Below are 18,123 nucleotides of genomic sequence, written 5' to 3'. Positions count from 1 at the left end.
CAAGTCAACCCTAACCTGTGAGACCTTATAGTGCAAATGCCTACTGGGACAATACCAAAAATAAGAAGAGGAAAAAAGGGAAAAAAGAAAGAGAGACAGAGAAGGGGGGCGGGAGAGGGAGGGAGGGAGGGAGGGGGAGAGAGAGAGAGAGAGAGAGAGAGAGAGAGAGAGAGAGAGAGAGAGAGAGAGAGAGAGAGAGGATTTTGGAGGCTGCCCTAAGCTTGATGCTGTTTTGCTCCTGATTCAGGGTACATCAAGCCTCTGAACGGATCCCCATCAGCAAAGGGGCTTCAGACCGGCCATTGGGTAACTGTGGCTCCAACAATTATGGAGTTTCTGGCACTGTCCCTGAGCTCACACATGCTGCTGGCTGATGCTCTCAAGGACCTTTGGGAACTCCCTGAAGTGTGATCTTCTCGGCTTGCCACAGCTTAAGAGCTGAACCTGCTTCCTAAGCGCTATCACGAGGGAGGATTCCCCAGCGAAGCCTGCAGCATTTCCTGCCCTTGGTTCCTGCTTGATGAGATGTCTGTTTACAAATGAGATTACTGTAATCTTTATACTAGCACAGTATCCTAAGGGATGTTTGTGTGAATAAACTGACCATATTTGAAAGGCAAATCTTGTGTGGAGTTCCTAATTGCTGAGCAACACACAGCCTACTGGCATCTTCCTCACAGTACATAAAATTGTTCATTTGCCCCATAGCTGGGGGAAAATCTCTTACAGTTTAGTAGGAAAAAAATCAGATTAATTAAGTACACTGACCCTTCATTTTGTATTAGTGCCTTTTATAAATACTTTATTTAGCTTCAACTGTAGGAAGACAGTTGCATTTTATTTTGGCTGACTTCTTTTCCTTCAACTTTTCCAGCTGATCACCAGGGCAAGCATAGTCAACCTGGACTATAGAGCAAATTCTAGAACAACCAGGACTACACAGAGAAAACAGAGACTTGAAAACCTAAAAATAATAAAATAAATAAAGGAAGGAAGGAAGGAAGAAAGAAAGAAAGAAAGAAAGAAAGAAAGAAAGAAAGAAATTGCCAAGGGCCAGATTGCCAAGGCATGGAGAGGGGTTCTCTGAGAAGGGGTGTCTGGGAGCTGTGAAAAAAAAGAAGACTCAAAGTCGAAGCATGGGTTATAAGCCAATGGCCTATGTTCTGCACAAGAGAGCTTTCCAGATTGATCTGTGTTCTGCTCAAAACAGCTTTCTTGCTATTAAAAAAAAATTCTCTGGATAGCTCCTCTCTTGCAGATCAAAAGGCCAGTCTTTTATTTACATATCAACTTATTTATTATCCCATTTGATTATCCCATGAATCAGCATCCCAAGACCCCAGCCCCTTGATTCTTAGAAAGAAACTGCAAGTACACAGGTTATTATTATTATTTTTTAACATTGCAAAAGAATTCAAAGGTCTGCCTGCCTTTGTTAAGCACAGATAGTAAGTTAGCTGGGTAGGACCTGCCCTGAAAAGACCATTCCTACCATGCATGGACCTAAATTTGTTCTGCTCCAGACTGTCCTTGAATTTTCAGGAATCTGCCTGCCTTTGTACCTGCCAGTCTTTTATCTTTCTGGCTCATAACACAACTGTCTCTGTTCCTTTAGATCTGTGAAGCTCCTTATACAATTCATATTGCATCCTTATATTTTGCATAGTTGAGAAATTATATATTTGCAAACTCCTGTTTTTAGAGTTCTTTCCGACAGCCTTGAGGGCTGTCCTGAAGATCTAAGCAGTTAGCCTTTTACAGAGACATTAGCCATACCCTTGATTCCTGGATTCATGCTGTCTTTCATTTTCATGATAGTCATTAACCTTGGCTGAGAGGACACTTCTCTGAGGAAGAATATGAAAATATGCACAGTATTGTACAAACAAGCCTTACACCCACAGCAACCATCAGCAGTCCTGGAGGCCCATACCTTGCTGGCTTTGGTCCAGGGGAACCATGTCATTCTGTCCCTTCTGTGGCTAAGCTGGACTTGGCAATAGATAAATAAAGTTATATTTAGAATGCAAATTTTCACATAGATTATATGTCACATCCAGTTGTCCTTTGACTTTATAAAGACTGACAGGGAGAAGCAAGACCATTCATTCTGTTTTTTTTTTTTCTGGGTGGAGATAATGTTATATTTTATGTTTTTGTAATTTTAATATTGTAAGTATGTTACTTTTATACTGAAGGAAAAAGATGTAACTCAAAGGTTTTAAATTTTTCCATTGGCAGTTTTCTTTTGGGAAAATAATATAATATTCAAACAAGTATTCTGTTGTTTTGTTTTTAAGGGAGTGTTTTGAACCTCTTTTAATATGTTTTTTGATTATCTTGCAATTTGCTAACACATCATAACACATCATAATCCTTGCCTAAGCTTCTGTTTTATAAGAATGTCAGTCTCCAGTTTTTAAGACATTTGATCACTGTTAGTTAACATTGAGAGGATTTTTGCCTTGTGCAAGTCTCTTGACTTTTACCTTAGTTAGTGGTATGGATATATCAAATGGGAAGGGAGTAGACAACTTGTTCAAACATTTAAAAAGTAATCAACCCTGTCAGAAAAATGATTATTTAATGTCAATGCAGAATTCAAAATGTGTGTGATCATTGGTTATTGTAAGGGCCTTGTGATGATTTGTATATGCTTGGCTCAGGGAGTGGCACTGTTGGGAGGTGTGGCCTTGTTGGAGTAGGTGTGTGATCACATGGTTGTGGGTTTTAATACCCTGTCCTAGACGCCTGGGAGAGAGTATTCTGCTAGCAGCCTTTGGTTGAAGATGTAGAACTCCAGCTCCTCCTGCACCATGCCTGCCTGGATGCTGCCATGTTCCCACCTTGATGATAATGGACTGAGCCTCTGAACCTGTAAGTCAGCCACAATTAAATGTTGCCCTTTATAAGACTTGCCTTGGTCATGGTGTCTGTTCACAGCAGTAAAACCGTAACACCGTAACCAAGAGAGGGCCTGTTGCTTGATCTTCCTCCTGTATTTCAAAGCAAGACCTCTGGTTATATGAAGCTGGCTTAGAACAGAACGTATGGAAGACATAGTGGTTCCTACCTTTTTCAAAACTAGCAAGCATCATCATCCCGATGTGTCAGCCAATGTGCCAATATACCAATCTTCCCCTCTAACACACACACACACACACACACACACACACACACACACACGAATGAAAAGTTTGTACCAGTTTTTAGAAGTATTTACAACGGAAAATCTTCAGCCTCTAGTTGAAAGTGTGTCGAGCCCCACTAGACCAGCAACGAAGACTCGAACAACCAGATCCTTCTCAACAGCCTTTATTGCAGAAGCTCTCTTTTAGTTTTCAGGAGGAGACTTCGAATGCCCAGGGCGAGCTGCTTATATACCCTCAGCCCTGGGGAGGGAGAGGGGAAGCACGTGGAGGTGCACGATTGGTCAGAACTGCAGTGCCTCATTAGCATACCCTATTAGCTTACCCCTCCCAGGAGGGGGTGATTGGTCAGGATCCTGGTACCCCATTACCATACCCTGCTCGATTGTGGTACCTCATTAGCATACCCCATTCAGGAAGGGTTGGCGCCAAACTGAGTTGACGAATGTGCAGTGCACTATTTACTAGTAGCCGGTACCAGAGGCCGAGGCCAGCGCCATCTTGACCGGCAGAGCCGGGTTGGCAGCCTACAAAAGTGCTCATGTAACTGGAAGCTCAGGCACGGTTCTGCAGTCTCCTCTGTGTGTTTGCTTACTCTGTTATGAAGCTCTGGAATCTACAATTAATATTCAGGTTACTGTCACCCCTACAGAGAACACCTGTAAATCATGACTAAGATGTTAATACATGGGCTACAAAGCAAATGAGAGGGCTGGTTTAGTGATTAAGAGTCAGAGGACCCAAGTTCAGTTCCCAGCACCCACACAGCACTCCAGTAACTCCAGTTCCAGGGGACCCAATACCCTCACAGACATAAATGCAGGCACAGCATGACATAAGAATTTTTGAAAAATTGAAAAAAGCAAAATGAAACCCTTTGGACATGTTAAGAAACTATGATCAAGAAATCTTAAGAATCTGGGACTGATATTCTTCATGAACCATGATTTTAGCTCAGGTTTATGTAAAAGGTCTCATTACTTAAAACATAAAATCATCTCACAATGGTTAGCAAATCAAGATGATGAAAGTAAACCTGTTAAAATAGGCTCAAACCACCCCTCTGGGGACTGGGAGGGAGGGCAACAGAACACTTTTTGTCAGAGTATTTATTTAAAAATTCTCTATAATAAACTTTTAAATAGCTTTATAAAATAATACTTTATTTTATAATTATGGGAATTGGGAGAAATCTTGTTAACTACTTTCTTTTCTTTTTTTTTTTTTTTTGTTTGTTTGTTTTTTGTTTTTCGAGATAGGGTTTCTCTGTGTAGCCCTGGCTGTCCTGGAACTCACTGTGTAGACCAGGCTGGCCTGGAACTCAGAAATCCACCTGCCTCTGCCTCCCAAGTGCTGGGATTAAAGGTGTGCGCCACCACTGCCCGGCGTTAACTACTTTCTAAAATGTAAAGTAGGAAGGTTGTATCCAACTTTGAAATATCACATCACTTTATAAAATATCATTAGGCCCTAGCAAGAGTGAGAGGACTTGAGCAAATTCAATTTTTCTTGCAGTCACATAAGCACTCACTAAGGACACACACACATGCAAACAGACCCAGTTCAAACATGAGGATGGCAGTCTAAATTCTGAATGAAGAACGCTTTTATGCTAGTAATATCATCTTGTGATTTCAGTTTCTTTCAGCATAATTGCGTCAATTAAAAAGATCTAATGGCTTTCTTCCCTAGTGGAGTGGAAAAACCTACAAGCCGGACTTGCTTGCTTCTCTTCACCTCTGAGACTATGCTTTTCCCCAGACCTTCCCACCACACCCTCTGACTCAGAGACTATTTGAAGGGGACACCTGTTTTGAATGGATCCACAGGAAATTCCCATGTGGTCTTCTCATAACCGGACCCTTTATCTGGTTGGTTGAAACATGATCATGATTTAAAACAAAACACCCTCCTCTGCCCACAGACTGTCGCAACTTCCCTGTGACAACATTTACTGGAAGGCTGAGGGAATCCAGTTTATATTTACTTTCCTTCCATTCAGCTCTGGTGGTGTCGTATAAGAGGGGGAAATGTCGAAGTGCAAAAGGAATTTTAGCTCTGAAAGATTTGTATTAAATCACACATGCGTGGGTGAGATTTACATCCTCCGGGTGGTTTAGCTTTAAAATGGAATGCTGTCTCGTAGCAGTCATGGCAATCAGCACCGATTTCTATTTATAAAACTTGCCCTGGTCAGTAGCTGGTAAAGAAGCTTGCTGTCAAGCCTCATGACCTGAGTTCGATGGAGGGGTCTCACACCAGCTGTCCTCTGGCCTTCACGCTTGTCCCGTGGTGGTACTTGCGTGCCCACCCGCCTCCACACACACACAACATGTAATAAAAAGTTTAGAAAGAATTTGTTCAAAGCTCGTGTTGCATCTTCTGGTGCATACTGATAAATTAATAAAGCCTCGTGGAATTTATAAGGGGTTTCACAGTCATAAATGCTCATTGACCTTAAACCCTCAACTGAATCCTAAATAATGGGTGTCACTGGAGGGGGACTGTGTGTGGTTTTATAGGCTCTGACTCTATCTGGTGCCATGGCATCAAGCATCTTCCCAGCCAGCACCAGCTTCCCCGGGGATGCCAGATCCGGACCGGTTCGGTCTGGTCCTTCCCGTCTGGAACCTCGGTTGTCCCGGAGGTGCTGCCACCATGGAGGCCGGGGGGCGGGCCTCGCGGACCGCCTAGGGGGCGCCCGGCCGGGACAGCGAATGTAGCTGCAGAATGACGCAGATGACGCCAGAGATGACACCAGGCCGCCAGCCCACGTCGGCCGCACTCCCGCCCCGCCCGCGCAGGTCGCCGGTGCGCTCGGCGCCGCCGCTGTCCCGAGGGACACGCCCCGCCCCCTACGCTCCGCCCCTCGCCGCGCCGCGCCCCGGTTCCCACGGCGCCCGGCACCGCGGAGAAGCTCGCCTGCCCTCCCCACGAGCAGCCCGGCGGGGCCAGGCCGCGCGAACATGGCGCTTGTCCCCTGCCAGGTGCTGCGGGTAGCCATCCTGCTGTCCTATTGCTCCATCCTGTGCAACTACAAGGCCATCGAAATGCCCTCGCATCAGACCTACGGGGGCAGCTGGAAGTTCCTGACCTTCATTGATCTGGTAAGGCCGTGGGCTGCTGCACCGTGTGTGTGTGTGTGTGTGTGTGTGTGTGTGTGTGTGTGTGTGTGTGTGTGTGTGTGACAGGAGCGCCAAAACGCATGCTTGCCAACAACAGTCACACTGGGCTCCATTGAAGGCCTGGATGCCCTTCTCACCTTTACCTGGTAGATAAAGGAAGAAAACATGGGATCACAGCCAAATGGGCACAGGCCTGCTTCTAAGAAGTGACCCGGGAAGAGGATTGCGCCACCAAAAGCTTCTGTTGGCTTCGATCATGAGTGCCCTCAGGTTCATTCTCCACCGAAGTGTTTTCCAGAGCTACCTGCAAAGGTAAACTTGCAGCACCCGAACATGTCTGGTTCCATGGAGCATGGCTTAGAAACACCCAAACACACCTCCTCTGGAGAGAAATCACCCAATAAAACCCCCTGCACATGCTTTTCTGCCCACTGTCAACAATTTGTTTATAACTCTTTTTTTTTTCTAGAAACACTGAAAGCAGTTCACGGTGGGGCTCCACTTGGCAAGTACTGAACTCCTAGTGTTCCACAGTGAAAGTTTGTAGTATGCATAATCATCTGTTCTGTTGACACGTGATAATTTTAACGAGGAGCAGACGACTATAATTATTATTTTTAAGTTTTTATACTTTGGGTACCGAAATTACTCCTGTAGCTAATCAGGGGGCACAATGCCTAGTGATGACTTGAGGTAGATGTAGAACTTTGAAAAGTCACCAGGACTGAGTCATAAATACATTCAAAGGTTATCAAACATAGGTCGTGTATGGAAACAAAAGCCATCCAAAGACCATGTAGAAAAATATACAACCCACTCCTGCAATGCTAAGACTCTGAGATTATGTCTGTAAGCTTGTCACAATCACAAGTTTGGCACAAATTTTCTTGACCCTTCATTCTGATAAATTTAAACCTATTTGAAGATCTTTTCAGAGGTGTTAAGATGTCTAAAGAGATGCAGCTAGATGTTTTCAAAAGACCGTTTATTTGCACAGGGTTGCCTGCTATTTATTGTCTGAGTTGGGCTTTTCAACTTCTTATTGGAATTAACTTCCCTCTAAACATACAAATTCCTCACCAGTGTTTTTTTTTTTTCTTCCTACTGTCTGTCCACATGAGGAGCACATACATGATGGGGATTTGCTCTTAGTTCCTTGTAGCTTTCAAGTAGGAGGCTATCTCCAGAATTACCTTCCTGGATGGGCTGATTGGCTAGTCAGTGAAGACTGGCTTTGCCAGATGTGTGGTACAGCAAGCAGATGTTTGCACACTCAAAGTGTACTCAATCTTCAGTAGCCCCAAGGCTCTGGTAATTCTGCATACAAAGTGTTTAGTGCACTGACAGGGCAGCAGGATAATGTATCTTCTTAAGAGTGAACTTAAGGTAGTGATGCTCCCATGCCATTAAAAAAATAACGTGCCTACGTTTTCAGAATCCTTTAGGATGCAAGCAGAACTCCTTTTGAATCAAGGCCTTCTCTCATTCCTGAGTCAGTTCTTCCCTTGAGTTGGCCTATTTGAGTGTGACCAAGGATGAAGCCATAGCTTCTATGGACAGTGTTCCTCTGTGCCTTTGCCTTTCATGGTTCTTGTGGGGGAGCAGAGAGCAGGTCATTGGGTGAGAGGTCGTTAGGAATTGGAAGTGTTGGGTAACCCAAGACAGGCTTGCTGCCTTACATCCGCAGTGCTTATTATGGACTAGAAAATGAGGCTCACAAGAAACGATCTCCCCCTGCACCCGCCCCACGAACCCTCATGTGATTGAAAATGGTAGTAGTTTGACAGGCTGCCATGCCCTTTCTATTTTCGTATGCAATTGTTGGATCCATTTATTCTTAATAGCACTTAACTATACAGATTTTCTCTGGAAGCCCAGTATTAAACTCAGGCTTGAAACTTCATTTCACACTTTCGTTTTAGCCCTCTGTTTATCTAGAGTCTTAATCCAGTCATTCAGACTTGTCACAGTCTGTGGCTCCTGGTTGAAATGGAATAATTACACTTAACTAGTAGTTCCTGAGAGAAACTACCTTTGAAGTATATTCCAAAAAGCAGGCAGAGTGTTATTCTTCTATTAAAGGCTTAGAGTCCTTGGAGCATTGTACAGCTGTTCAAACAGCCGATCTGTCAGACCCCTGTGATGGCCTGAAAAGAGAGTCCTCACATAAGCTACCTGTTTAATTTTACATTCCTGTGTGTTTTTAAACAAGAGTGAGTAAACTTTATGTCCTCACACTGGGAAATTCTAATGATTCTAGGTAGTATTCAAAGAGGGCCTTTGCTTTTCACAATTTTAACCAGAAGGCCCCATTTCTGGCCAATTTGGATTGCATGTGAGGCCACTAATCATTACTGCCACGGTTAGAATCTAGTTCCGAGGCATCAGTTTACTTGAATGGGACTCAGGAAACTTGGGCTCACGAATCCAGGCACAGATGGTTACGTGACGGTCAAATCTTTCTTTGAATAGGAGTGTCATTCCAGCAGAATCAGAGCCAGTGGTCAAAGCTGAATTATGGCTCATGGCTACCAGTGACCTTAGATTGCTATTGCCTGAGAGTTGCTTTCCTTAGTGTGGAGAGACTGCAAGGGAACTAGAGTGCCATGGAAGACTTCAAGTTAGCAAGTGGGAGAAGACCACTTTAATGTGGTAGGGAGAACAGTGGGACCCAAAGATTTCCACATTTTAAAGCCCAGAATCTCCTGACTGTGTTAAGTAGCAGGCAATTGTTCAGGAATTGTTAACTAAGTTAATTGTTGCTAACAATTATTAATTGTTCAGGAATATGCAGAATAAGTGACTGCTCTATGCAAACATGGGCCCTTTTAAAGGCAGAATAACAAAGTGGGAGAAGACCCAAAATGAGGAGGAAGTGACCTTGGGACTAAGTGACAACCCTGCTGGCTGTGAGGATTGGGGAGGGGATTTTCAGGCCAGGAAGCAGCAAGGAATTAGATTTTACCCCTAGCATTTATGGAGGGTATACAGATCTGCTGATATCTGAGTTTACGTCAGTGAAACCTGTTTTGGACTTCTGACCTCCAGAGCTATAAAATAATAAGTGTATATAGTTTAGGCCACTACAATTTTGGTAACTTGTGGCAGAAACAGAAGAACATTGCTGGCTGCCCAGCCTCTGGCTTAGAGAAAACGTCCTCACAGCTGCATTCATTGATTCATCGATCCATTTAGGCATAGGAGAAAATTGCTTCAGTTTTGGACTTTATGGAAACAGGATTTTACCTGCTTCATCATGTGGGGTGAGCGTATGTGTAACACTGGACAGTGGGAGGTTCTATAAAGACCAAGCCCCATGGAGAAGGCAAGGCCTTTTCTTTGCTTTGAACTATCTCAGGGACTATTGCTATATAACACACTAAGCCAGAAGGACTACTCTGAATTGTCAATGGGCTGGAGAAGAAATTAAACAAACGGTTGGGATATTCTCTTAAGTCAATGTCATTACTGATGGATTTACTTCAGATGATCTGGACTCATTCCTGTATTCAGTAGCTGTCTGATTCTACTTCAACGTACATAATACAAAGATAATTAAAATAAAGACTTAGAAGAAAAACAGGACAGATTAAACCAAAGGCAACTCTGTTGTCTAAGCCCCCATGGTGGTTCTTGAAGCAGTAGGTCTTAGTGAATGTCTGAATAAGTGGAAACAATCTCTTTGCAAATAGTTGATGAGTAATTTCTTTCTTGTCCTCCCTCCTCCCAAAATATCAAATCCATTTTTAAAGTACTTCAACCCAAACATTATTTAGATGTGTACAGTAAAATGTCTAACAGTGGAGGCAGAATCAACTGGATACTTGCTATTAAGATAAGCAATGACATTGGATTCAAGTTTGTAAAATAATAAATAAATAAATAAATAAATAAATAAATAAATAAATAAATAAATAAGGTCTGGTATGCTCACCCATTATGGTTTTGTTACCGTTTTGAGAGAGATCATTTCTTAGGGCCGTGCCTTGCGCATTAGATCCATTCGGATTCAGGCATCGACAGACTGCTGTCTTTCACCCCCTTGCACAAAGTGTGAGCGAGGGTCCGAGTGCCCAGTGTGCGCCACATCCCCCACTAGAACTTCCGTATTTTGTGTTAGTAATTATTTCCCTTGCTGTGACAAAATACCTCCAAAAAATAACTTTAAGGGACTAACGATTTAATTTGTCTCGCAGTGTGTGGGGGTATAGAACATCATGAAGGGGAAGAAATGCCGGCAGGCGTGTGAAGCAGAGTCACAGGGCTTCTGACAGCAGGAAGCAGAGAATGGAGCTGGGGAGCAAAACTTCAAGGCTCACCACTCTGCACTCATTTCCTCTAAGGAGGCTTCATCTCTTAAAGTTTCTACAACCTTCCAAAACATGGTCAGCTGGTGGGGACCCAGTGTGCAAACATGTGAGCCAAAGGGAAACATTCCACATGCAAACCCTAACACCTTCGCAGCCAGAAGTAGCATCTTAAGATTATCAGGTGATCGAGCCTATATTCTAATTTGATCGGACTGTACTGTTTTGTAACTTAATGTGGAATGCCTGCAGATATTATCAAACTGTGCTTTAAGGGGCTTTAAACCATGGCATAGTTAAAACATGCAGAACGTTACAGTTTGAAAACAGAACAGAAAAATATACATCAAGTGGTAGGCTACTTATTACCATTGAAGAACATATCGAGGTAATCTTCAGGGAAGCCAAGACACACAAAATAGTTACATTGTCTTACTGTTCCTAGAGCTGGAATAGTGAATGTGTAACATCATGCCAGGGAGCAAAGTCTTCCTAGGCACCGACTCTTCAAGTCTGGCACTTAGATCCTCATAGCACACTTAGTAACATGATAGACAATCTCTTTTTAATATTATAATTAAATATTCTTTTGTTTCTTTGCTTTGTTTTTGAGACAAACTCTCATTGTGTAGCCCTGGCTGGCTTTGAACTCAAGAAGGCTGCCCCACCCATCCCCTACTCCCCGCCCCCATCTCCGACCCCCTTTTCTTCTCAATGCTGGAATTAAAAGCGTGTGTCATTATGTTCAGCTAATTAAACATTCTCCAGCCGACTGTTTCATAATTTTATGAGAGACCAAGGCAAGCAAGGTCTTACATTTTATCCTAGTGAAAGAATTGAGAGTTGCATTACTTTGTTGTTATCATCGTATCTATTATCTTTTGCAAAAAGAATTTAGGACAAAACATAGAAAGACAGAGTAATAAATGCTCCAATATGGAAGACCTTGCTTGGGCTGTTCAGGCTACAGCAGATGATCAGTCCAGTGTTCCTGGAGTGTGTGTGTGTGTGTGTCTGTGTGTCTCTGTTTGTGTGTGTATCTGTGTGTGTGTATGTGTGTGTCTGTGTGTGTGTGTCTGTGTGTGTCTGTGTGTCTCTGTGTGTGTGTGTATCTGTGTGTATGTGTGTATCTGTGTGTCTGTGTCTGTGTGTGTGTGTCTGTGTGTCTCTGTTTGTGTGTGTATCTGTGTGTATGTGTGTGTCTGTGTGTGTGTGTGTATGTGTGTGTCTGTGTGTGTGTGTCTGTGTGTGTCTGTGTGTCTCTGTGTGTGTGTGTATCTGTGTGTATGTGTGTATCTGTGTGTCTGTGTGTGTGTGTATGTGTCTGTGTGTCTCTGTGTGTGTGTGTCTGTGTGTGTGTGTCTGTGTGTGTGTCTGTGTCTGTGTGTGTATGTCTGTGTGTGTGTCTGTGTGTGTATGTCTGTGTGTGTGTGTCTGTGTGTGTGTCTGTGTGTGTGTGTCTGTGTGTGTGTGTCTGTGTGTGTGTGTGTCTGTGTGTCTGTGTGTGTGTATTGTTTTAGACAGGAGAATGTTTAACATTTATGTAAATGTGAAAGGCAGAAGCCACACCCTAAGCCTGCTGCACTTTGCATGTGCGTTACTCTTATGTTCACTTACATTCTTATCAAGAGCCTACTTCACTGCAGTCTGTGGTTTCATCTGAATAGGAAATAAAATGTCTTGGCATTCTGGATTTGTTATGTAACTGTGGTGTGTACTTTCCCAGCCAAAGCCACAGGTGCTGTGTGGAGGCCACTTGTTCAGTACTACTTGCTGAACAAAGTTAGATGTTTCTTCGTTTTTAATTCTATTGGCTATTACACAGAGGATGTAACTGCATGATTTTTCTGCAGGCCACTCAAATGTGTGTGAAAACTTGAAGGATCCAGCAATTTTTTTTTCCTAATCTGGGAGAAAAACGGGGAGAGTAATACTTTGCATTGAATCCAATCCTCTTTTCCCCTCCTCTCCCCTCCCCTTCCCTTCCCTCTTTTTCCCTCCCCTCCCCTCTTCTCCCATCTCTTCCCCTCCTCTCCTCCTCTTCCGTTTCTGTCTCTCTCTGCATCTCTGTCCCTTTCTTCCTTTCTGTCACTTTGTCTCTGTCTTTCTGTGTCTCTTTCTCCCTTTCTCCCTCTATGTCTCTGTATCTACTCTGTCTCTCTACCTCTGTCTTTCTTTCTGTCTTTGTCTCGTTCTGTCTCTGTCCCTCCCTCCCTTCCCCCCCCCCCCCCCCCCCCCCGGCTTCGTTTGGATCAGGCATAGAGCAGATGCCTACTTTGGTCACTGGAGTGGCAGGAGGAGAACTGATTTCTTCACCTCTCCCTCTCTTAGCTCAGAATGGTGTTGAGCTTGCAGAAAGTCATGTGACCAAAGGCTGAGGTCACTGCTCTCCCCACCCTTGCCATTCCCCCACGTCTGGTATAACAGTTAGCAAGACTGGTAACTGCTTTTGAGGGTTTTCATCTGTTTTTCTGTGTTGCCCTGAGACGTCACATGTTTCTGTGGAGGCGTGAACAATAGTACAATTTTCCACATTGAATCACATGTTCTTGTGCTCCAACCAAGCTCGGAAAAATCTGGCTGCCTGGGGTTCTGTAATAGCAAGGCTTTCTCTGTGCAGCCAGTGGGAGACTGTTACAGGGCTCATTTCTCTCCTGCAGTGCAGTGAATCCCAGTGTAGTGAGAAGGCTCTGTTTGAAAGTGACACACCCTTTGACAGGCTCCATTGTGGAGTAGAACATATTCTGTGGGGGTGGTTGGAGTGGGGGGATGAAGGTGGGGGGAGAGGAGCATACCAGCCCTTCTCTGTCTAGTATATCACAGAAGCTTTTATATCGTGGAAAATGTTAACTTCAAATGCAATATGTATTTGTTATAGAAAACTTGTACAACTATGATCACAAATTATTATTGTTTTGAAGTCTAAAAAAATTAAAAGGGAAATATTTGTAAAATACATGAACCCATAGGGAAGAAAGAATTTCCAGCTCAGTTTTCCCTAATTTCTTTACATTATAGTATTCTGAGATGTTATTTATTTTGGACATTTGTGTGCCGATAGGAATACAGAAAACACCACAGATATGTGCATGCCTGCATACATATACATATATGTGTACCAGATTTACAAGAAGAGCATGTTATTTATAACTTACTTTCAAATTACAAATGTTACTCAGATACCAATGTTAGTAGTAATTTAATATTTACTCTGTCAGTCATACACATATTATTGCATATCATACACATATTATTGATACACAAGATCAGTATCTGTGCATACTTTCTCTAAATTTATTTTTAATTTCCGTATATTAGATTCTCTTCTATGTAGTTTTTCTAGGTTTAGATGGATGCATGGCATTTTGTGATTATTATCATGACTCTCCAAAACATAACTTGGCCTTTCTGCTCCTTCCTTCCCAGTCAAGCAGGCCCTTGACCTGTCCGCCGCAGGTTTGTTTTACAGGTGGTATTTGTGCTCTTTCTCTATGGTCTTCCTTATTCCTAGAAACAGAGTAGAAAGGCTGCTGTGTGCTTTTAAATCTATTTTTTAATTCATTTACCACAATAGATTTCGAATTCATGAATGCTGCCTTGTATCAATAATGTGTTCACTGTCGCTAAATGTACCGCAATTTGTCCATTTTGTTTAATCTATTTTTATTCTCTCTCTTTCATGTGTGTGTGTGTGCATGTACTATTTCACATATGTAGCGGTTAGTGGAACAACTCTGTGTGTTCTCTTGTTCTCTCTTTATGTGTGTTCCAGGGATTGAATTTAGGACACCAAGTTTCCATTCAGGTCTCTTTTTCATGTTAGTAGTGATAGTGAAAAGTACTGCCGTCAACATTTGTGTTCCAATTTTTGTATGAAAATAAATTTCCCCTCGTAGAAGGTGTGTATTTCAAGTGGGATTGTTTGGCCACCATAAACATCCATTTAATTGTGGAAGACGGGCACCACAGTGCTTTTGTGAATGGCTACACGTTAGTGCAGAGACCCTGACAGGGTCTGAGTTCCAGCTGTATCTGTTTCGGTTATGTGGAGGTCTCTTCTATTTGATCTGCTTATCAAAGATTGCAAGACATCCAAGAGACAGGACCTGAAGCATTTAAGGTGTGGACCTGTCCATCTTCTCATGAGGGGATATCTAATGCAACCTTTACTTCCACTCTGCCCCTGACCACTGGCAATCTTAATTTCCTTTCCTTTGCCGTGATTTTTAAAGATCATTTTAACAATGTTATTTTAGTAGAGCCAGACATACCTGGCTGTTTGGAATCGCCTTATTTAATTCAGAATAAGTCTCTGGATGGTCATAGATTGTTAGTATTTTATGCTAATGGATGCACCAAGGTTATTTAACCGTTCACATATTAAAGGACATCAAGATTGTTTCTACTCTGGGCTATTATAAGTAGAGATGCAATGGATATTCACAATCAGGCATCTTTTTGTGACCGCAGGCTTTCATTTCTTTCTCATGAATATGCAGGAGAGAATTTCTGAGCTGTGCGGCAGTTGGAATTGCTGGGGTCTTTGTTGGTTTGTTCATTTTACTCTTTTCACTCAATTTGGGATTTTTTTTTCTGGTAGGGTCGAGTGGGGGGGGGGGCGGGAAGCAGCTCATTATGTAGTCCTGGTTGTCCTGGAACTCACTCTGTAGACCAGGCTGGCCTGGAACTCACAGAGATCCACCTGCCTCTGCCTCCTGAGTGCTGGGAAAATTTTCAACCATTGGGTATTCTTTCTGTGCCCCTTCATTCGCCCTCTCTCTGTGACTTTGTCCTTTTGGTTACTGTGTCACAGTTGGTCACACTTGGATGGGTTGTCTTTCCCCTTTTCCTTTCGGGGACATAATTTCTAGTGATCCAGTTCTGAAGGTAGTGATTTCTTTACTGCCCTCATTCTTCCATCACGCACATCTACAGAGTTTTTAAAATTTGGATATTGTCTCCTTTAGGGTTTCTATTGCTATGATAAAGCGCCATGCCCAAAAACCCAAAAACCTCGGGAAGGAAAGGGTTTATTTTATTTTACAACTCTTGGGCCATAGTCAGTCTCTGAGAGAGGTCAGGGAAGGAATTGAAGCAGTGGCAATGGAGGAATGGTGTTTACTGGCTTGTTCCTCCTGGCTTGACTAGCCTTGTTTCTTATACCATCCAAGAGCCAGGGGCGTTGCCCCCAGTGAGCTGGGCATAAATCATTAATGAATGCTAAATCATTAATCAAGAAAATGCCCTACAGATTTGCCTGCAGTCAGTCTGGATGGAGGAGTCTTCTTAGTGCAGCTCTGCTTTCCAGATAACTCTAGCTTCTGTCAAGTTGACAACAGACTCATCCAGAACTGATAGTGTATGTTTTAGATCTGAAGTGACCATCTGGTTCCTTTTTATATTGCTGTTGCCTGGCAATCCACTTCTCTTTGTCATCCATTCAACATTGCTCACAGTTACCTTAAAGGATATTTCCAAAGAATTGCCTTAAATTCGTTGCCTTGGGGTTCCAATTGTCCAGACCAACTTTGGTTTAGCATCTGTCAATTTACAAAATATATACTGAGTACCGTGTTTTTCTGTGTATTTGTGCACATCAAGTCTTTTTTTTTTTTTTTTTTTTTTTGTTGTTGTTTTAACCTGAACTTTTAAGAAAATATTCGAGATTCTGGGCCATTTCAACGTTGGATGGAAATGTTAATCATTGGTTTGTTTTAGCAGGTATCAGCCTGTTTGGGTTTCTGTTTCATGGAGGCTTTGGCATCAGTAGACTTTTCAGTGCGCTCTGATGTTTGTGTCTTGTCTGTTCAAGTCCCAGCTTGCACCACTAAGGTCAGCCGGGGATTGAACATTGACTTAGGTGGCAGTTTAGGTTTTGAAGCCACCAATCCGTTTCTTTAGGTTTTTTGCATTTGTGTCTGGGACTGATGTTAGTTCTTACCCATTTGTGTGTCCACAGTCTTCATATTTAATTCCAGTCATGTCTGTCATGTGTTCTGTGTCCTGCTTCCCCTAGCTCAAAGCATGGGGTCTTCTTGAGTTTTCACTTCCCTTGCTGTCCAGTGGTCCACACAGCCGGGGTGTGCCTTTACTGTGAAAAAAGCAAGAGATAAAACACATCCCTCGTTCAGAACCTACCATGTGCTTATTTTCTTGGACAAGTTATTTTTCCATTGAATTAATACAGAGGAATGGTTTTTATTGGAATGCCAAGGGGTGAGGGGAGGAGATAATTACACCAAAGTGGTAGGTAGAGAAAGGTGGACTCCCCATTTCTAGAGTGCAGAAGTCTCTCTGAGAAGAAGCGTCTCCTGAGGGCTTTCTTCTGTCAGTGCTTGCTGTCCAGTTTCTGGGGGCAGCCTGCCCTCAGCTCACACCTGGGGAACAAAGGAGATTTACAAGTCCTGGGAACTCATCCTGTGCTTCTTATTCATATCTGTGGGAGGGTCAGTCTCCCTTCCATAGTGTGTTTTCCAAACTTCAATGATAGCTGCTTTTTGTGATCCATTTTTTAGCGATCACTTGGAATGGTAAGTGAAGGTGGCTTGCTCCATTTGGACGGGCTCTAGAAATAGCCTGCATAAATATGGTTTTAATGGCTGAATCTTAAAGAAAATTGTGTAAATCTTTTCCCATGCCATTGTACTTTAAAGTAAGTCCATATTGCTTCATATGGCTGTGGCTGTTGATTGTACTAGCAAATGTGGGAATAGATCCATCTTATGCACATTTGTGATTATTTTTCTTGGGATAAATTCTTAGACACAGAAGAGCAGTACTAAGTCATTAAGAACCTGTCTTAACTTTAGATCACTTTGCTATCCTTCCAACACCAGAGCAAATGTTTGTCTACGCTCGGTCTTGCTAGCCCTCTAGATTGGAATGTCTACAATACAAATGCCAAAAATCTCTCAAGGCGCTTCAGCTTCCCAGTTTCCTGTCCGGGCACTGCAAACCTTTCGCCACATAGCTCATAAATGTTAGTGACTAGCTGTCTTTAACTCCGAGTTTATAAAAGTCATTGGCATTAGCTACATTTGGTTTGGGCTCATAAACACTTGAGCCAAACATAAGTCTTCATGTCCTAATCCTAATTAGTATAGAATCACCATGGCTGAAGAGATGAGAATGGTCTTCTGTGTCTGGTAACCCTAGGGTCTGCATGTGTGTTCTTCTCATACTGCGTTACGGTTGCACGTCGCATGGTCGTGAATGATTTATGAGGTCCGATCTGAAAAGTTGGCTCCTCAACATCAGGAGTCTGCTGAAAGAATCTCTGCTGTACCATGACACATCCCTTTTCTGTCATGTTCTCCAACTCCCTCACGCTCGACACAGGAGTGGAGACAGAGCTCAGTCAGTAAAGTACTTGTGGCACAAGCATGGGGGTCTGAGTTTCATCCCTGGGACTCACTTATAAAAAGCCAAGCATGATGGCTAAGACCTGTTAATTCAGCTACAGAATTAGAGGCAGCTGTAGGTGGGTCCTTCTTGGCTCCCTAACTAGTCAATCTAACTTAATTGGTGAATCCTAGGCCAGTG

At 43.0% G+C, this 18,123-nt stretch overlaps 1 protein-coding gene across 12 annotated transcripts in view; it reads left to right on the top strand.

Moving 5' to 3' along the window:
• The first annotated feature begins 5,932 nt into the window (after positions 1-5,932).
• Positions 5,933-18,123, top strand: part of Aig1 (androgen induced 1) — a 215,036-nt gene continuing 202,845 nt past the window's right edge. For 2 of the 12 annotated variants that reach the window (XM_076926898.1, XM_076926899.1), the window contains exon 1: positions 5,956-6,256. In XM_076926898.1, the coding sequence (XP_076783013.1) occupies positions 6,116-6,256 (141 nt within the window). In that variant the 5' untranslated portion in view covers positions 5,956-6,115. Of the gene's footprint in view, positions 6,257-6,424; positions 6,587-6,743; positions 10,208-18,123 lie in introns of those variants that run through there. The other 10 variants (XR_013108023.1, XR_013108024.1, XR_013108022.1 and 7 more) reach the window with 10 other exon arrangements.

The sequence above is a fragment of the Arvicanthis niloticus genome, chromosome 28 (assembly GCF_011762505.2).
Source record: "Arvicanthis niloticus isolate mArvNil1 chromosome 28, mArvNil1.pat.X, whole genome shotgun sequence".
In the NCBI taxonomy this organism is placed as follows: Eukaryota; Metazoa; Chordata; class Mammalia; order Rodentia; family Muridae; genus Arvicanthis; species Arvicanthis niloticus.
The sequence above is the reverse complement of the archived record's forward strand: the minus strand, read 5'-3'. Positions and strand labels throughout refer to the sequence as shown.